This window comes from Hemitrygon akajei, chromosome 30 (genome assembly GCF_048418815.1).
Source record: "Hemitrygon akajei chromosome 30, sHemAka1.3, whole genome shotgun sequence".
NCBI lineage: Eukaryota > Metazoa > Chordata > Chondrichthyes > Myliobatiformes > Dasyatidae > Hemitrygon > Hemitrygon akajei.
This window is the reverse complement of record NC_133153.1, coordinates 5348771-5367811: the sequence shown is the minus strand read 5'-3', so window position 1 is coordinate 5367811 and position 19041 is coordinate 5348771. Positions and strand designations below refer to the sequence as shown.

At 37.9% G+C, this 19041-nt stretch overlaps 1 protein-coding gene across 4 annotated transcripts in view; it reads left to right on the top strand.

Moving 5' to 3' along the window:
* LOC140718767 (zinc finger protein 280C-like) overlaps positions 1 to 19041 on the top strand; it is a 121897-nt gene that overhangs the window by 50825 nt on the left and 52031 nt on the right. For all 4 annotated transcript variants that reach the window (XM_073032895.1, XM_073032892.1, XM_073032893.1 and 1 more), the window contains 4 exons: positions 836 to 1015; positions 1733 to 1833; positions 2096 to 2316; positions 16514 to 16671. In XM_073032895.1, the coding sequence (XP_072888996.1) occupies positions 836 to 1015; positions 1733 to 1833; positions 2096 to 2316; positions 16514 to 16671 (660 nt within the window). The remainder of the gene's footprint in view (positions 1 to 835; positions 1016 to 1732; positions 1834 to 2095; positions 2317 to 16513; positions 16672 to 19041) is intronic.

The window sequence follows — 19041 nt, the reverse complement described above, 5'->3', positions numbered from 1 at the left end:
TCAGTTGCCATTTGCAGAAGGAATTTACATGCAGGAATATACCCTGACTTCACTCATAAAAGATTTGGATTTACTATTTACATCCCTGTCAATTCATAAACTCCATGCACCAAATTTTTCCAATTCATATTGAAAACTTCTAATCAAAACACCCTTAATCTTATGAATTATGAGGCAAAGCACTGCTTCTGTTATATATCTAATTTAACCCTTGGAGTCCAGGTTTCTGTTTATCCATCTAATTTAACTCTGACACTGCATATCCTCCTTTTTACAGTGTTGCCACAATTTTACAAATGTGGTCCAATTATAGTTTTTAATCAAATAAAATCTGTTCTGTTTTCTTGGCTAAGATATTCATGTGTTATTTGTTCTGTTGGGGGAAGAAAACTGTATAATGCAATAATTAAGGGTACTTTGAGATGATATATTTTAAGTGGAGTTGGCTGGTTGCCACTCCTGAATGCTGATTTTGCTGCTGAAATTTATATTGGACATTGTTTATTTGGCAAGCTGTCGTAACTAAACTAGAATACCATGGCAACAACTACAAATCTGTTGATATCCTGGTCATTGGTTGTGTTTCTTCAGAAAATTTCTAGTTTTTCTTTTTTGTAATTATTTTTCTCATAATAATCATAATTTTCTCAACGCTCAAGGAAATTCATTAAATGGTGATTAAATTGAATGATTTCATGGGGTGTTTCTTCTTTGATACAGTGGTAGGAAAATAATAATGATAATTCTAAAGGCTTTTCATTAATACCCAGTGAACTTGTTTCTTAATGTAATATGTTTTAACCCTGCAAAGAGTCACTTACTTTCTTTTTCACAGCAAGTGCAGGCCAGAGCACAAGTGTCAGTAGCAAGCGCCCAGCAGCCTGTGAGATAAACAGTATTGGTTCAAAGAAATCAAAAACATTTGAAGCTGGATCTGTAAATAATCCTTCGACTTTATCACCATCGTCAACTGGATGTCCTGTGATGGTATCATCGTATAGCAGTACCTCAAAAGGTTTTCATTAGCCTTTTTCATCATGAGAAAATTTTCTTGTTAAGCTTTCATTGTTGAATTTGGAATGCACTAGTACTTGAGATATGTGAGAAAGATATTTCTTTCAATTATACCACTGTTCTGTGATTTCAGATCAATTAATACAGACTTCCAATCTTACATTCTCAGCATATTGCATGGATCATTCACGTGTTCTGGTCACACCACTTGTCAGAGCCAGCACTGAGTTTTCCGTATCACCAGAGAGACAATGTCCCATCTACAAACTGGAGACATTTTCCATCCTGTTTTGCTAACATGCTAAATGTTAATGGATCTCACAACTAAACATTCATGAGATACTGCCAATTATTACCTAAATCAGAAATGTACCACCGTCTGTAACCTCACAACCTGGTGTATCTCTCTCTTTATCATTAATATAACAGGATTAACCCTGGTTCATTGATATTGGTAGACCATTGTATTTTAACTTCAGCTACAACAAGCTTTGTATTGGAATGAAGGCAAAATAATTTAGGGACTGTATGATTAACTTGGGTTTAGTGTTGGCAAAATAATGCTAATGTACTTATGTACTAAATTGAAGATTATTCTTGGATAATTGAGAAAGCCAATGATTGTTGTAATTTATGTAGGTTCAAGAGTACTTCACTATTAAGGTCATGATTAAGCTGAATATTTTTGTTGTTTAAATAATAAATTATTTTTTGGCAGGATCACAAAGTAATATTAAAAATGGAGTACCAGTTCCAAGGGCTTGTCCAAAATGCAACATTCACTTCAATGTCTTGGATTCTTTACGGCATCATATGGTTGTAAGTATTTTCTTTTAGTTATTCGTTTGAATAAGAGCATGTTACCCTTGATTTGAGTTTGTCCATGAAGATAATTGAACATAGTTAACTTTAAAATGCTATTGTTTACAAAATATATATAGCCTTGAAGAAAAATCAGAGTAACAATGATTACCGTATATTGTGCTGTATGTTTGTTTTAATGTATGCTATGATGATTATATTTTAAAATGTTATCTTATAACTGCCGAAAAATTATATTACTGTTTTTGTATTTTTTGAGTTCTGCTGTCCGGATCTGGTGTCCAGCTACTGTCCTGTATCATCTTCCGAGCAATCTCCAAACAAGCCATTAGAAGTTGAAAAAGGGAAACTTATAATGTTGGTGAATGACTTTTATTATGGAAAAGATGATGGTGAAGCACATCTAAACCAGCAAGATCAGAAGACAAATACAACCTTTAAGTGCTACAGCTGTCTGAAGATCCTCAAGAATAATATAAGGTACTATAATGTGTTTTGTATAAATAAAGAGTCCAAATATTTGTAAAATCATTTGTTCAGAATGTCAATTTACTTGACCAGATGTGATAGCTTTCATTATACAGTAAGATCTACAATTTGATGTATTTAAGTCTTCATTTTAAAACTATGAAATTTGACAACATACTTCAAATTAATTTTAAGTTGAAGAGCAAGGTCAAAAATCTTTTATTCCAAGAATCCCTCTGTTATATATTGTACCTTGCACCAGGGTGGACTGCCGTTGTTATAAGTCTCATTTATGGTGCTCTGAACCAATTGAAAATATTTTACATTGATTTTCTGCGGTCAAAGTTGAAATTGTGGCTCAGACGGTTATTTTTTAGACTCGGATCATTTTCAGGGCAGAGCGGGTAGATAGGGATCAGGGTAGGGCTTAGCGACAGTGATATGTGGAGTTAGAGATCAGATTGGGGTTTAGGGTTTGTGGAAGGATTAGAGGTCAGGCCTTCACTCTGCATTTGAAATCCAGCGATGTGGTCAGGTGACAGAGGATACCTGGGGTTGAGTTCTCTGCTCCATGCTCAACAGTCCAGCGATGTGGACATGTGAAGAAAGGCATCCTGAGTGCTGACCTCCGCTTCATGCTTGAATGCCAGTGGTGTGGATGTGTGGTGAAGGACATTTGTGGATGTCTGGGTATCCCAAGTTGCTGCATGTCCGTGCAATCAGGAGGCACGAATCGGAGGCTCAAGGGCCAGTCAGTTGGTGCACTCAGTTTTTGAGCCACGGGGTCCTGGGGTCCTGTCATTGGCTAGTCTGGGTGTTGTTACCAAAGATCTAAGCCTGAAGTTTGACCGGCTGTCTCGAAGTCGTAGCCCAGTGACCAAAGTCTGAAGTGTGTGTGTGTGAGAGAAGGAGGAAGAGGGGCTTGTTTTGTTGCCTGTTGTGTTCCATTTTTTTGGTGTTGTTCTATAGAGCATTGTGGGCATGTTATGTTGGTGCCAGAATGTGTGGTGACACTTGCAGGTTGCCCCTACCACATCCCTCGTGTGTCTTGTCAATGCAAATGATTTATTTCTGTTATGTTTCTATGTACATGTGGTAAATAAGTAAATCTGAATCTGAATAATATTGTTCTTTTAAATTCATTGTTGGCAATAGACTCTAGATTTGGAATCTCATCTGTTTTTTCCTTATGCCAGATTAGGAATCTCTGAAAACAAAAAAATAGTGGTTTGCTCCCATTTACAAGGGCTAAAACCTGATCATACATTTACTAAGGGCAGTTGGTGTCTGATTTGCAGACCATGTGCTGGGAATTGATTCAGTCTCATTAAGGTGGCCTGTCTTTTGGTCACTCATAAGTTGAATTGTAAAGACGGGGAAATTGAAAGGCATGAGATTGGGGTGCCATGGTAGTTTAGCGGTTAGCATGATGCTATTACAGCTTGGGGTGTTCCAGAGATCTGAGTTCATTTCTGGTGATGTTCTGTAATGAGTCTCTGTATGTCCTCCCCGTGGGTTTTTTCTGGATCCTCAAATTTCCTCCTGTAGCTCAAAGATGTACCGGATAGGTTAAATTGGTCGTTGTAAATTTTCCATTGATTAGGTTAGGGTTAATTGGGTTTGTCAGTGGTTGCTGGGGCAGCACTGCTTGAAGGGCTGGAAGGGCCTAAATAGAATAAATGTGATGGTGATGTGTGATGGAGCTGCATAGCCATTGCCACCATGGTTATCAGAGGCATATATTGTTGCACCTTGACTAACATGCATATAGCACCTATAAAAAGTATCCACTCCCCTTGGGAGTTTTCATGTTTTATTGTTTCACAACATTGAATCACAATGGATTTAATTTAGCTTTTTTGACACTAATCAACAGAAAAGACTCTTGTGTCAAAGTGAAAACAAATTTCTACTAATTGGTGTAAATTTATTACAGTTATTAAACACCAAACAATTGATTGCCTAATTACTCATCCCCTTCAAGTCAGTATTTAGTAGATGCACCTTTGGCAGCAATTACAGCCTTGAGTCTTTGTGGATAGGTCTTTAAAAGCTTTGCATATCTTGACACTGCAATTTTTCACTATTATTTACAAAACTGCTCAAGCTCTGTCAGATTGTATGGGGATCGTGAGTGAACAACCCTTTAAGTCCAGCCACAAAGTCTCAATTGGATAGAGGTCTGGACCCTGACTTGGCCACTCCAGGACATTAACTTTGTTGTTTTTAAGCCATTCCTTTGTAGCTTTGACTTTATGTTTGGAGTCATTATCTTGCTGGAAAACAAACCTTCACCTAAATTGCAGTTCTCTTACAGACTGCATCAGGATTTCCCTGCATTTTGCTGCACTCATTTTATCCTGTACCTTCACAAGCCTTCCAGGGCCTGTTACAGTGAAGCATCCGCTCAGCATGGTGCAGCCACCACCATGCTTCACAGTAGGGATGGTGATATTTTTGATGATGTGCAGTGTTTAGTCTGATGGCCAAAAGGCACAATTTTGGTTTCATCAGACCATAGAATCCTCTTCCAGATGACCTCAGAGTCTCCCACATACCTTTTGGCAAACTCTACTGAGATTTCATGTGAGTTTTTTCAACAGTGGCTTTCTCTTTGCCTGTCTCCCATAAAGCTGTGACTGGTAAAGCACCTGGATAACAGTTGTTGAATGTGTGGTCTCTTGGTGGCCTCCCTCACTAGTTCCCTTCTTGCACAGTCACTCAGTTTTTGAGGATGGCCTTCTCTAGGCAGATTTACAGTTGTGCTATATTCTTTCCATTTCTTGATTGACTTAACTGTACTGCAAGGGATATTCAGTGACTTGGAGATGTTTTTGTATTGATCTCCTGATTTGTGCTTTTCAATAACCTTTTCGTAGAGATGCTGGGAGTGTTCTTTTCTCTTCATTGTGTGGTTTTTGCCCGGAAACTGACTCATCAGCAGTTGGGCCTTCCAGATACAAGGTGTAATTTTACCACAAATCAGTCGAAACACCTTGACTGTACACAGGTGATCTACATTTAACTAATGTGTGACTTTGAAAACCAAATGGCTACATCAGTGATGATTTGGGGTGTTGTATTAAAGGGGGGTGAATACTTATGCAATCTGCTTGTTTGTGTTTTATAGTCATAATAATTGAGATCACTCTGTAGAGATTTGTTTTCACTTTGACACAAAAGAGTCGTTCTCTGTTGATCAGTGTCAAAAAAGCTAAATTAAATCCACTGTGATTCAATGTTGTAAAACAATAAAACATGAAAACTTCGGGGGGGGGGGTGGTGAGTGAATTCTTTTAGGCACTTTAAGTGATGCTTGTGTGCAGAACGACAGTTTGTGAAAATCAATATGGAAGACTTGGTGATAAATGAGTGAAGGTCCCAACTGAGGTCATTAAATTCATGTATGGTTCTGGACTTGGTTTGTTTCGTATTTCACTATGAGTGAAGGTCAAAAGTCCTAGGTTCAACCTCAAAAATACACAGTGCGTGTAATGCAATACACACAAAATGCTGGAGGAACTCAGGCCAAGCAGCATCTGCAGAAATGAGTAAACATTTGACATTTCAGGCTGAGAATCGGGATGCTGCCTAGCCCGCTGAGTTCCTCCAGTATTTTGTGTGTGTGTGCTTTCGATTTCTGGCATCTGTAGATTTTCTTATGTTTGGGACACTGCATGTAATGATGACATCATCACATTAGTAAAAATGGGTAGGGTAATAGTATCCATGCTAGGAGAAAACTTTTAGCCCAATTTCCCAGTGGGTGGGACTTACACCAGAAATGGAAATGCACACCTTATGCCAACAAAAAGATTTTTCTTATTTTTAATTCAGTTTCTTGACTTGTATTTTACAGTATTATCCTTGCATTTTGTTTAAGAATGCGGTTTAAAAAAATTGGATATTGTGTACATCCTGCTAACCAATTATACTTGTTTGTGAACATATTATCAAATGTTTGTCAGTGTCAATAACACTGGATGGGAGAGGTTGAGAAGTTGAGAATTGGTAGCTGGGGGAGGAGGGGAGCACCCTGATTAGAAACACACAGGTGGCTTTGGAAGTTTTTTTAGTCGAAAGTTATAAAGTTACAGAAGCTGATTGTATTATAAGAATTTATGAATTTGCCAAACACTGTAATAAGCAACAACATTTGATTTTGAAAAACTAATCTTAACAAAAATTACTTGTGAATGAATCAGAAGTGTAGTAGACTTTTAGCAAAATAAAGTTACTTCTAAATACAAAGGAAAGCCTTTTTACACAGTAGTAGCTAATATATCCCTTTTGAGATGGTCCTAATGACATGATCATGATGCTTTTTACACCATGGCATTTGGCCATCAACATATTACTACATAACACGTGTTTTCTTTTACAACTATTCGGTGGTGTGCTCTAATGAGTGACTTTTGTTTCTATAATATTGTATTTGATGTTTGCCCCTCTACTATTACTCTTATTTCACTATCATTGAATTGAAACACGCTTTGAAATATCTAACTGTTGTGGGTAGAAATACTTTATTCTTTAAATCAAAGAGAAGAATCATTTGAAATCAGCTGATAAAATGTATATTGACACAAACTCACATTTTTTTTTAGCATGAATGTTTTTGTACTGTTATAGCAGAATGTTGCATAGAGTGAAGAGTTTTCTCCAAACATGAAATAAACTATAAGTGCTTTACTGTAGTGGTTTTTGAAAGTGAACAAAAACCACCGAGAGACTGAGTACGGGAATTGACGCCAAATAATGGATTTCCAAGTTGAAGAAAAGTATTTTTAATCCTTTATTACGAAACAAGCAAAGACTAATGATCTTATAGTGATCAAAAACTAACAAAACTGAATGGAAGATTTAGTGATTAAAGAAAAAAAATAGCCTTCAAATTAGCATAATTAAGCAGTTAGCAGAACCTATGTCCCGAGTTGCCTCTAACTAAAACTAAGCTAACTAATTTGGACAAAAAGTGCATATGTGACTATACCCATTTGCTTCCACCATGCCTCAATTCACATGACAAAATACCAAAACTCATAATAAACACACCACAAATACAATACAGACAGAAAAACATGGCTTCTACATCCCAGTCCCTAATTATTTCTTCTTCTTCTTGTTTTACGGCGGTTGGCACCCAGCTTAATGGTGCATTACCGCCACCGTCTGCTCCAGAGTGTGGATCAGATGATAGACTTACATTCTAAATCCTTTACCCATTCACACACATACATACCTTAATCTACACTTTATCCTTCCTTCTAAGGCCCTTAGTACCCTATTCCTGCTTATCCATAATTATTTCACTGTAATAATTGCAACTACCTCCTACTAAAGATAGGAGACATGAAATCTTCAAGAATAAAGGGCCGTTGTCGCAACGACCATTGTTGGAGTGGTCAGACTTAGAGTGGTGCGGCTTTAGCTCTTTGAGGCTTCAGCGAAGAGAGGCTTCAGTCAGAATGCAAAAGAGAAGGAAACCTCCAGGTAAAGTCTTTTTTCCTTCCCTTCTTTACATCTGCTCAGTTAGGGCAGTAGAGATGCCAGGCAGGATCCTCTTGTGGGATGTGGGAAGGCAGGGAGACTGCCAGTGTCCTTGACGATTACAATTGCGAGGAGTGCATCCAGCTATATCTTCTAAGAATTCGCGTTAAGGAGTTAGTGCTGGAACTAGATAAAGTCTGGATCATTCGGGAAGCTGAAGGTGTGATAATTAGAACATATAGGGAGGTAATTTCACCCAAAGTGCAGTACACAGGAAATGGGTGCCTGTCAGGAAGGGGAAGGGGGTTAAGGAGCCAGTTCAGAGTATCCCAGAGGCCATCCCTCTCAGCAAATCATCCTTGGTGACAGGGGAAGTACCCGAGGATTGGAGGATAACCAATGTTGCTCTACTGTTTAAAAAAGGTTCTAAACAAAATCCAGGAAATTACAGGCTGGTGTGTCTGACATTAGTTTTGGAAAGCTATTGGATAGATAGGGTCTGATAGATAGTCAGCATGGCTTCATGCATGGTAGGTCATGTCTAACCAATCTTACGGAGTTGAAATCAAGGAAGATACCACGAAAGTGGATGAAGACAAGGCAATGGATGTTGTCTACATGGACATTTGTAGGCCATTTGACAAAGCCCTGCATGGGAGGCTGGTCACGAAGGTTCAGTTACTCGGCTTTCAAGATGAGGTGGTAAATTGGCTTTGTGGGAGAAGCCAGAGAGTGGTAGTAGAGGGTGGACTCTCTGACTGGAGGCCTGTGACAAGTGGTGTGCCAAAGAGATGGTGCTGGGTCCTTTGTTGTTTGTCATCTCTTATCATTGATCTGGATGGTAATCTGATTAACTGGATCAGCAAACTTGTGGATTGGGGGTGTAGTGGTCAGTGAAAAAGGCTATCATGGCTTGCAGAGCAATCTGCATCAGCTGGAAAAATGGCAGATGGTATTTAATGCAGACAAGTGCAAAGTTTTGCACTTCAGTAGGACCAACCGCACTGAGGAGTGTGGTAGAACAAAGGGATCTGGGAATACAGGTCTATAATTCGTTGTAAGTGGCATCACAGATAGATAGGGCTGTAAAGAAAATAGGGCAGGACTGTATTCTTTAGAGTGTAGAAGATTGAGAGAAAATTTGATAGAGGTATACAAAATTATGAGCGGCTTTGATAGGGCACATGCAGTCAGGCTTTTTCCACTGAGGTTGTGTGGGACTACAACCAGAGGTCTTAAGTTGAGGGTGAAAGGTGAGAAGTTTAAGGGAACATGAAGGGAAACATCTTTACCTAGAAGGTTGTGAGTGTGGACTGAGCTGCCAGCACAAGTGCATGCAGGCTCAATTTCAACTTTTAATGGAAGTTTAGATGGGTACATTGATAGTAGGGCTATGGAGGGCTACGGTCCCTGTGCAGTTCAATAGGAGCAGGCAGTTTAAATTGTTTTGGCATGGACTGGATGGGCCGAAGGGCCTGTTTCTGTGCTGTACTTATCTAAGACTCTAAACATCTGAACATATATGCAGATGTCCTCTTTCTTCTTACGGTCAAGTCATGCACAGTCATCTAGGCCAGATACGATCAGAATTTACCCCAGGACACAATGATCTATATTACCACTCTCCGTTAAGTCAGTAAGTCAAGTCAAAGCCATGAAGCTTCTAGAGCTGTACCTCTTGAAATCTCTGCCTCCTGTAGAAGACTGACTTTGCTTATAGGCCTGACCAGATAGCTAGTTCTGGTCTTGATGTGCACCTGCCACACAAATCCTCTTTGGTCTGGAAAGTCTCTTCCAATGATGCATAAGTTTCAAGACACAGAGTTGTCAACTATAACCATGTCTCCTGAGAGCAAATTGCTTTTATATGTGACCATTTCTGACTTCTGTGTATACCCTGGTCTGAGGCCATGTTTTTTTTTAATACAGCTATGCTATTGGGTATTTTATTTTCTGTAGATTTTCTCAAAAAGCAAAAAGTGTTCCTTTAATTACGTTATACAATCAAGTATTTTTTGCTGTTTAAAATAAAAATTCAGTTGCTTGTATAAGTCAGGCTTGTTGAATTAGCAATAGGATTTGTATTGGGAACATTGGTGAGACAGCGCAGGAGAAAGGACGGGTAGCATTTTCTAGAGGGAGCGTGGGATCGGAGAAGGAAGGAAAATGAAAATGGATAATGAATGTAGCAGAAGAATATTGTTAAACACTCATAGAACCCATTTGGAAGGATAGTTACTGCTGTTGGAAAATCCTCAAACTGACTGGTCATGAGAGTATACAGATAACTTTTAGCTACTTAGCACATGACCTTGGAGAAAGTTCAATGCTTTTTCCTTGGACGGTGTGTGGATATTTATGTTTTCGTTTGGATTGGTTTTTCAGCGGAAAACCCTTTAAGTACCTCTAGCAAACAAAGCAAAGCAAACTGGATTGATTATGCAACAATGAGCTCCATATATATAATTTCTGTTACTGTGAATAGTTCAGTGAGTAGATGAACTGATCTCCAAAAGTCATAAAGTTAAAAATGAAACATTCTTTTCAACATTTTAAGCAAGATTACTGTATTATTTTTGTTTTGTACAATTTTAGAGTGAGTAAAAGGAAAGGAACACCATGCAAATGTTTGGGCACCCCAAGAGATTTGAGCTTTCAGATAACTTTTACCAAGGTCTCAGACCTTAATTAGCTTGTTAGGGCTATGGCTTGTTCACAGTTATTATTAGGAAAGGCCAGGTGATGCAAATTTCAAAGCTTTATAATACCCTGACTCCTCAAACCTTGTCCCAACAATCAGCAGCCATGGGCTCCTCTAAGCAGCTGCCTAGCACTCTGAAATTAAAATAAATGATGCCCTCAAAGCAGGAGAAGGCTATAAGAAGATAGCAAAGTGTTTTCAGGTAGCCGTTTCTTCAGTTCGTAATGTAATTAAGAAATGGCAGTTAACAGGTCCAGAAGTAATTAAGAAACGGCAGGTTAAGTTGAGGTCCGGAAGACAAAGAAAATTTTCCGAGAGAACTGCTTGTAGGATTGCTAGAAAGACAAATCAAAACCCCCGTTTGACTGCAAAAGACCTTCAGGAAGATTTAGCAGACTCTGGAGTGGTGGTGCTTGATCCACTGGTTATAAAACAGGTTTGACATGTGTTGGGCCTGCTTCCGTCAAAGACAAACTTAAGTGTCTTCCTTTTGGAACTCTCCTTGTGTTAAGGATGGTGAGGTCTTCAGAAGCAATAGATGGTTGGTGTTACTGCTCCCAAATCATTGGGATCAGAGGATGCCTTAGTAATTGGACAACTATTGATAATAGCCTCTACTTCACAAAGGACTGTGTGGAAACCCTCTTTATCAGGATTCTGTACCTTCATAGTGGAATTGAGGCCCTTTCCCACAAACCTGATTAATTTCTACCATGTTCCTCTATTATGTGAACCAGCTGGGGGTTAAAGCACCTAAGTTACAGGGAAAGATTGAACAAGTTAGGTCTTTATTCTTTGGAGCGTAGAAGGTTGAGGGGGGACTTGATAGAGATATTTAAAATTATGAGGGGGATAGGTAGAGTTGACGTGGATAGGCTTTTTCCGTTGAGAGTAGGGGAGATTCAAACAAGAGGACATGAGTGGAAAGTTAGGGGGCAAAAGTTTAAGGGTAACACGAGGGGTAATTCCTTTACTCAGAGTGGTAGCTGTGTGGAACGAGCTTCCAGTGCAAGTGGTAGAGGCAGGTTCGGTATTGTCATTTAAAGTAAAATTGGATAGGTATATGGACAGGAAAGGAATGGAGGGTTATGGGCTGAGTGCGGGTCAGTGGAACTAGGTGAGAGTAAGCGTTTGGCATGGACTAGAAGGGCCGAGATGGCCTGTTTCTGTGCTGTAATTGTCATATGGTTATATGGTTAAAAATCTACTTAATTCCTTTCTGAAGAAGGACATCACTGATCCCTCAATGATTGCACTTCTCAGTGGCTTCTCGCAACTCGTGCTCGGGTCCAACGAAGTTTGTTGTATTATCAGAGTGCAATTTATGAGCCTGTCCTCACCTTGCTATGAAGTGTCTTAAGTGCATTACCAAAGGAATCTGTCTGAAGAAGGTGCACTGCAGTGTGAACAGCTTGTACAGCTAGACAGGTGAATATGACCCATCTTCTGCTCTTCACCTCAACAGGTCCAAAGTACTGGCACATGTACTGGCATCATGGAGCTATGTGCATTTGTCGACAAACAACACACTTAGATAGGATTCTTGTTGCTATGCTAGCACTGGGGATGCAGTATTTTTGATGCAACCTAGATAACATGGTTATGGCCACCATGTTCCATTTCTTGATATAAATGCTTCAGAACGATGGTTGACATATGTAGATGGTTTACCAGTATAATAGGATGTTTAGCTTCTCCAGTCATGGCTGCCCTACTAAGCCATACACCAACTCTCAATGCACCATCTTCAAGTACTAAAACAAAAGTGTTTCTGTGCTCTAAGTGAATGTCTTTGAGCTATTGGATAGGACTTAGGTTCAGCGTGCTTCATTAGTGCAGGCAAAGAGTATACACCCTTAACCACCACTTGGGGGTCTTGTTCATGCATCCTAAACACTTGAGGAACAAATGAATTGAGTGTTTTTGTTTTCCTCTGTGCCTTGATGATACCAATATTCCACAGTCTTCATTACCATTTTTTGAATAGACTGATGACATTATCAGCAGATTTTGTTGGAATTCCCTTTGGGAATGTGTGGTGAAAAATAGTTGGTAGTTTATACTATGTAAGAACTGTTCTTGTGATTGAATAAGTTTACTGTAAGATGCAGCAAAAAAGCTTTTGTAAGCTGTTTTAGCAGCCTGACCCGTTTGTATCACAGCCACTTGCTGGCAGTTAGGTCACAGTTGCCCTGAAGAAGAATCCTTAAAGAAAAGCTGAAATAGCAAATGTGAAAAATGAAATATGATCATGGCTTTTGAGAGCACACACACAAAATCAGAAACAGGTTTAATATCATCAGCCTGTGTTGTGAAATTTGTTAACTTTGCAGCATCAGTACAGTGCAATACATGATATAGAAAAAAAACTGTGAATTACAGAAAGTGTATATATGTATATCAAATAGTTAAATAAGTAGTGCAAAAACAGAAATAAAAAAAGTAGTGAGCTAATGTTCATGGGTTCAATGTCCATTCAGAAATTGAATGGCAGAGGTGAAGAAGCAGTTGCTGAGTGTGTGCCTTCAGGCTTCTGTACCCCCCTCTTGACGATAACAATGAAAAAAGGGCATGTCTTGCATGGTGGGAGTCTTTAATGATGGACACCACCTTTTTGAGGCACTGCTCTTTAAAGATGTTTTGGATACTATGGAGGCTAGTATCCATAATGGAGCTGACTGACTTTACAACTGTCTGCTGTTTACTTCAATTCTGTGCAGTAGCCCTTCCATACCAGACAGTGATGCAACCAGCCACAATACATCAGTAGAAATTTTTGAATGTTTTAGATGACATACCAAATCTCTTCAGGCTCTAGCTGCTGTCTTGCCGCCTTTATTTTAATTGCTGTTATATGTGCTTAAAAGTAGAGACCTTAGTAGTTATGCTAGTGATTTGTCTTGAGAACAGCTGGAATCTAATGAATACCTTTCTGATTTATATGACTAAAAAGCAGTTCTTCTTTAGGACCGTAGGGTAATGTTAAGTTTTTTTTTGTAAATAAATGGCTATTACCAATCCCATCCCTCATTTTTACTGTATTTGCATTTGATCTTTTTTTGTCATTTTTGTAAAAGTAATGTCTATAGTTATCAGCATCATACTATTTGTCTTAACATTTAAGTATAAAGTGGAAAATCATGCACACGTTAAGTCCTTTTTAAATGTCACCCCTACTTCCAGTAGTTTTAACTCATCATGCAGTAAGGTGATGTAATGTTATAGCATATCAGAATGGAAGTCACTCATTGTCTGGTCACTGTATATTGCTTATGTTGAGTAAATTTTAAAATAATAAACATTATTAAGTGAACAAAAATGTATTCCTATACTGCTTTAGTTATATAGTTAGGTAGTTAAATAGTTAGAGTTGTAGGTTTATAAGATTATAAGAGGCATAGATTAAGTAGACAGATACAACTTTTTTCTGGGGTTGCAATGTCTAATACCAGAGGGCATTCACTTAAGGTGATGGGGTAATTCCAAAGGAGATGTGAGGGGCATTATTTATGCAGAGGGTAAGTGGGTGCTTGGAATGCATTGGCTGGGGTGATGGAAGAGGCAGAAACATTAGCGATTGTTGCTGTGCTATATTGTTCTATGTTCTATAAGGATAGATAGGTATAGTATTGGAGGGTGATATTCTTCATCATAATTTAAAACAAATAAAAGAATAAACCCAGTTAGATTCATGTTTGGGTAATGAGCCAAATTTAGTTAACAGCATATTTGTGTGTAAACATTTATCTAAAAGCAATCATATTATGATAAATAAATTATGAAACAACTGCTAATATTTTAGATGTGTTTGAGGCTGTTCTTGCACAGAATGAAACAGAAACTGCCCATAGCAAGCAGGGCAAAGCAACTAAATAGTAATCTTTACTCTAAGGTTGGAAGTGAGGGACAGTGTAGCAGTATGGATGAAAAATGTAAATTTCAAGGGTATTTGTACACTGAATGAAAGCTGGCTAGACTAGAGGACTGGTTTATAAAGCAGTATAGAAATTATACTGTACCTATGTAAAATTCCAGTTGGAATCCATGTAGATTATTGCGATCTCCTTTGTGACCAAACTATAGAAGGAATATTAGAGATAGCACAACATAAGAGTCAGATTTATCAATATGGTGTCAGGACTCAAAGATTGCCTTAGAAGAGGCAGTTACAGAAATTGAGAATGGAAAGAGAAGATGCTGGATGGATTCAGAAGGTCAAGCAGTGGGTGGAGAAACAATGTTTCTGAAAGCAGAAAAAAATCTTATGATGATGTAACTCTGAAACTGAAATACCTAATGTAAATGATCAGATTTTATCTCCCCACTCATGCTGCTTGACTTTCTACATGGTTATAACATTTTCTGTTATTGATGTTGATCTCTGGTATCTGCACTTGTTTGCACCAGTTAGGGTTGATACGATTTCAGTATTAAAGGGAATTCGTAGGATACAGGAGGAAAATAATCGCTGTTAGTGAAAGCTAGGATTGCTGGATGTGGTATAAAGAGCAGAGCTAGGCTACTCAGCATTTAAGTTGGCAAATACTTCAACAAACGGAATTTGGCATTGTTGGATTAGAGATTAATATTGTTATTTTTCTTGTAGTTTAACTTTATGCTTATAATTTTATATTATGACCTTCATGTGTGTAACTGTTCTGTGAATTTTCAGTTGATTCTGTATTTTCATGAAGTTTCTCTGCAGCCTGTGTCAAGCCACTGAACCTGACTATTTCATAGGTTACATCTTATCAGTGGAATGTTCTTTATCTATCTAGCTTGAACTAGTTTTCAGTATTTGACGATCATGACATGTTTATTCTTTCTTTGTTCATTCTTTGTTCTTTCCCATCCTTACAGTAGTTACTGCTATTTAGTTAGGTTAGTTACTTCTATTTCTTGTTAATAAAATGGCCATAACCACCAAGTTTTATGGCTCATTCTTTATTTCAGAAGAACCCCTGGATCATGGCATTTCCAGATCCCAACAGCAAAATGGACTTTCTTCAGTAAACCTGCAGTTATTTCTGTTAGATCTGAGATTAATAGGTTCTAAGTGATAGCACAACTGGCAAGTATCCATGTTAAGCCACAGAACTGTGTAGCTTGTTCTGGGGCTAAATGACTTTGCCTCTTCCTATGCTTGTCTAAGAAGATTATGACTGATTATTTTAAAATATTTTTTACAAACACCAGCCCCTATCTTTCCCATCCCCGAACCAGGCTGAATATTCAGATATTTGGGGAAAACAAGGAAACTGGAGCAGTGTTCCTATTTGAATTTTTATTAACAATGTGTACCTCAGAGTTTGTTTTGGACAACTAACTGAAGCAGATAGAAGATGTCTCATGTTTTGTGAAACCATGCATTGAAAGAAAGGACAGGGCCAGTATTGTGGAAAAGGAATTTTTCCAATGCTACTTTGAAATTTAGAGCAACTGTAGACTTTACCCCGTCCTGTCAATCAAACAAGTTGTCCCCACCAACCAAGATAAGGTGATGCATTTCTCAAATAAAAATTTTCCATCCTGGTTTGGTAATTAAACTCAAGTAAATATCAAAGCTTATTTCAGCTGTATTCTTGTAACTTAGAGAATATTATCCATTATTTTATAATTCTACTTCCTTTATTTAATGTGCTCCTGCTGCTTATAATTTTTTGCAAGATAATCTGTAGAATAAATTTAGCATTGCTAGAGGACTATTCAAAGTTAAATTCTGGTCATTACTCTTTCATATGTTGACTTCTGCTGAGTTTGTCCAGTGCTTTGTGTTTTGCTGCAGATTCTAGCATATGCAGCCTCTTGTTTCAGCCTTTTATATGTGTTAGGGATACAGCAATATTATAATTTAATAAAATAGCTTACATTTCTGTGAATTTCCCATGTAAAATTTGAAATCATGTGCATTTTGCAAAGTTGAACCAACTGTTTAGATTTAATGGTATATAGTAATAATATTTAGAGCTATATAGAAGAGGTGATATTTTGTTTTATTTACTGCCTCATCTTTGTTAGGTTTATGAACCACATGAAACATCATATGGAATTGGAGAAGCAGAGTAGTGAGAGCTGGGAAAATCACACCACCTGTCAGCACTGTCACCGTCAGTTCCCCACACCTTTCCAGCTACAATGCCATATTGAAACTGCTCACTGCCCATATGAGTCAACAAGTAAGTATTTAATTGCCTTTTGTTTAAAAATAGCAGTTATTCTTTCATCGTTTCATTCTAAGTAATTTGCATAAAATGTATTGCATATATTATATGTAGGATATTATATTGCTTTCAGTCACATAAAACACCAGCAAGGCTTTTGCCTACATGTCTGAGATCGTGCCATGATATCTGATCTTCCTTAAGTGGTCAATATAAATGTCAGTCTCAGGTTAGCTGAAATTCTTCACAATAACCATTACTTTTATGGTGAGGGAAGAATAGATATATGTGAGTTTGAGAGTCTGTAGCTCAGTTGGTACTGAAATTTCCATAAATTAAAAATGAATCATGTACTTTCTTGAATGTGGCAACTTTCTTTACTTCTTTGCAGCTACTTTTGATTTTAGTTCACAGTTGCAGAATCTCTGCATGTTGCTCTAAAATGTTGCATGCTGTATGCATGTTAATTAGGTGAAAAGTAAAAATTTAACTATCTTTTCATGGCATTATTTCTCTTGCACAGTTTTGATTCAAAATTTACTGAACTACCATAATTCATTTTACAGTTTTTTTAAAGATCATCCTTTATGTGATTTAAAAAAAAATTATGACATCACAGTCTAGTACTTTATCTAACTAAAAGGATTTACAATGTGATTCTTCTGGTGTTCTTTTGTTAAATTGACATTTTGCTTTATTTTTCTACTTCAGCATATGTCTCTTGGCATACTCTTTGAATATATGTTCTTAAAATTTGTTTTTAATACTATGCAATTGTGTGATTAGTTGGCACGTTTGCTTCTGCAGCCAGACAAGCTGCGGTGCATACCTAGTTATCATTGTTTACATATCATACAGTGCCTTGACAAAATATTCAGCCCCACAACTATTTTCACATTTTACTGTCTCATGCTTTAAATTTAAAATGTTTTGAAGTAAGATTTTTGAGCTAATCTACAAAACATTGTGCATCATAGCAAATCAAGAAAAAATTCCAAAACCTGACAAATTTACTAAAAAAATTAAAAACGTAAATTGTGAGACAGAAAAAGTATTAATCTCCTTTGTATTTATTATGCTAACTTTCCTTAGTTACCTTACCTTACCTTACCTTACCAACTCACCCAATTTGTTGATGTAGAAAATTGGAGGATCACCTGTTTTCAAAGAATTCATAAGAATTAATACCTCCTCTCACTGCAAGAAGGCCCAAAAGTATTGTAATTTTCAACAGAGCAAACCAAAATGAAGATAAAAGAGCATTCAAGGCAAGTCAGGGAAATGATAATAGAGAAGCGCAAAACTGGAGAAGGGCACAAGACCATCTCAAAGGCACTGAACATACCTCGGAGCTCAGTGTAGTCCATCGTGAAAAAGTAGAAGAAATATGAAACCACAGCCTCATGGCCTAGGTCAGGCCATCCCTTTAAACTTAGTTGCACTTATCACTTCTACAAGAGAGGCTACTATGATGACAGTAGTCACTCTGAGTGAGCTGTAGAAGTCAGTGGCTGCCACTGCAGATGAAGTTCATGGCTCCACAATCTCTAAGGCCTTGCACAAAATCGGTATTTATAGAAGAGTGGCAAGGAAGATGCCCTGGCTAAAAGAAAAACATATCCTTGCTCATAAAGACTTTGCAAATTATCACTTAGAAGATACTGTAAAAATATGGAAGAAGGTCTTATATGAGACTAAAGTGGAACTTTTTGGTCTCAACACTAAGTGGTGCATGTGGCATAAATCTAATAGTGCACATCAACCGGGTAACACCATCCCTACTGTAAAGTATGGTGGAGGTGGCATCAAGCTAGGGGGATGCTTTTCAGCAGCACAGATTGATTGATTGGAAAATGAATGCCTCTAAATATGGAGAGATCCTGGATAAAACCCTGCTAGCCTCTGCCAGAAAGCTTAAACTAGGGAGGAAGTTAATCTTTCAGTAGGACAATGACCCAAAGCACACTGCCAGAGCAAGTGTGGAGTGGCTTCAAATGAAAAAAATTGATGTCCTGGAGTGGCCTAGTCAGAGCCCTGATTGTAACCCGATTAAATATCTCTGGCAAGATCTCAAGATTACTGTCCACTGCCATCTTCCAAATAACCTGACACAGTTTTAGCAATTTTGCAAGGAGGAATGGGCAAATGTTGCTACATCATGTTAGTGCAAAACTAACAGACACTTAACCAAATACATTACTGGCTGTAACAGCTGCGAGAGGTGGTTCAGCTAAGTACTGAGCAAAGGGGAATGAGTGCTTTTGATCTGCTGACATTTCAGCTTTTTGAATTTTTATTTTATCATGCTTTACAGTTTTACCTGTTTTTTGGGCTCTACTCTGAAAATAGCGTGTGATTCACAAATAGAAATTCTGTTAAATTCAT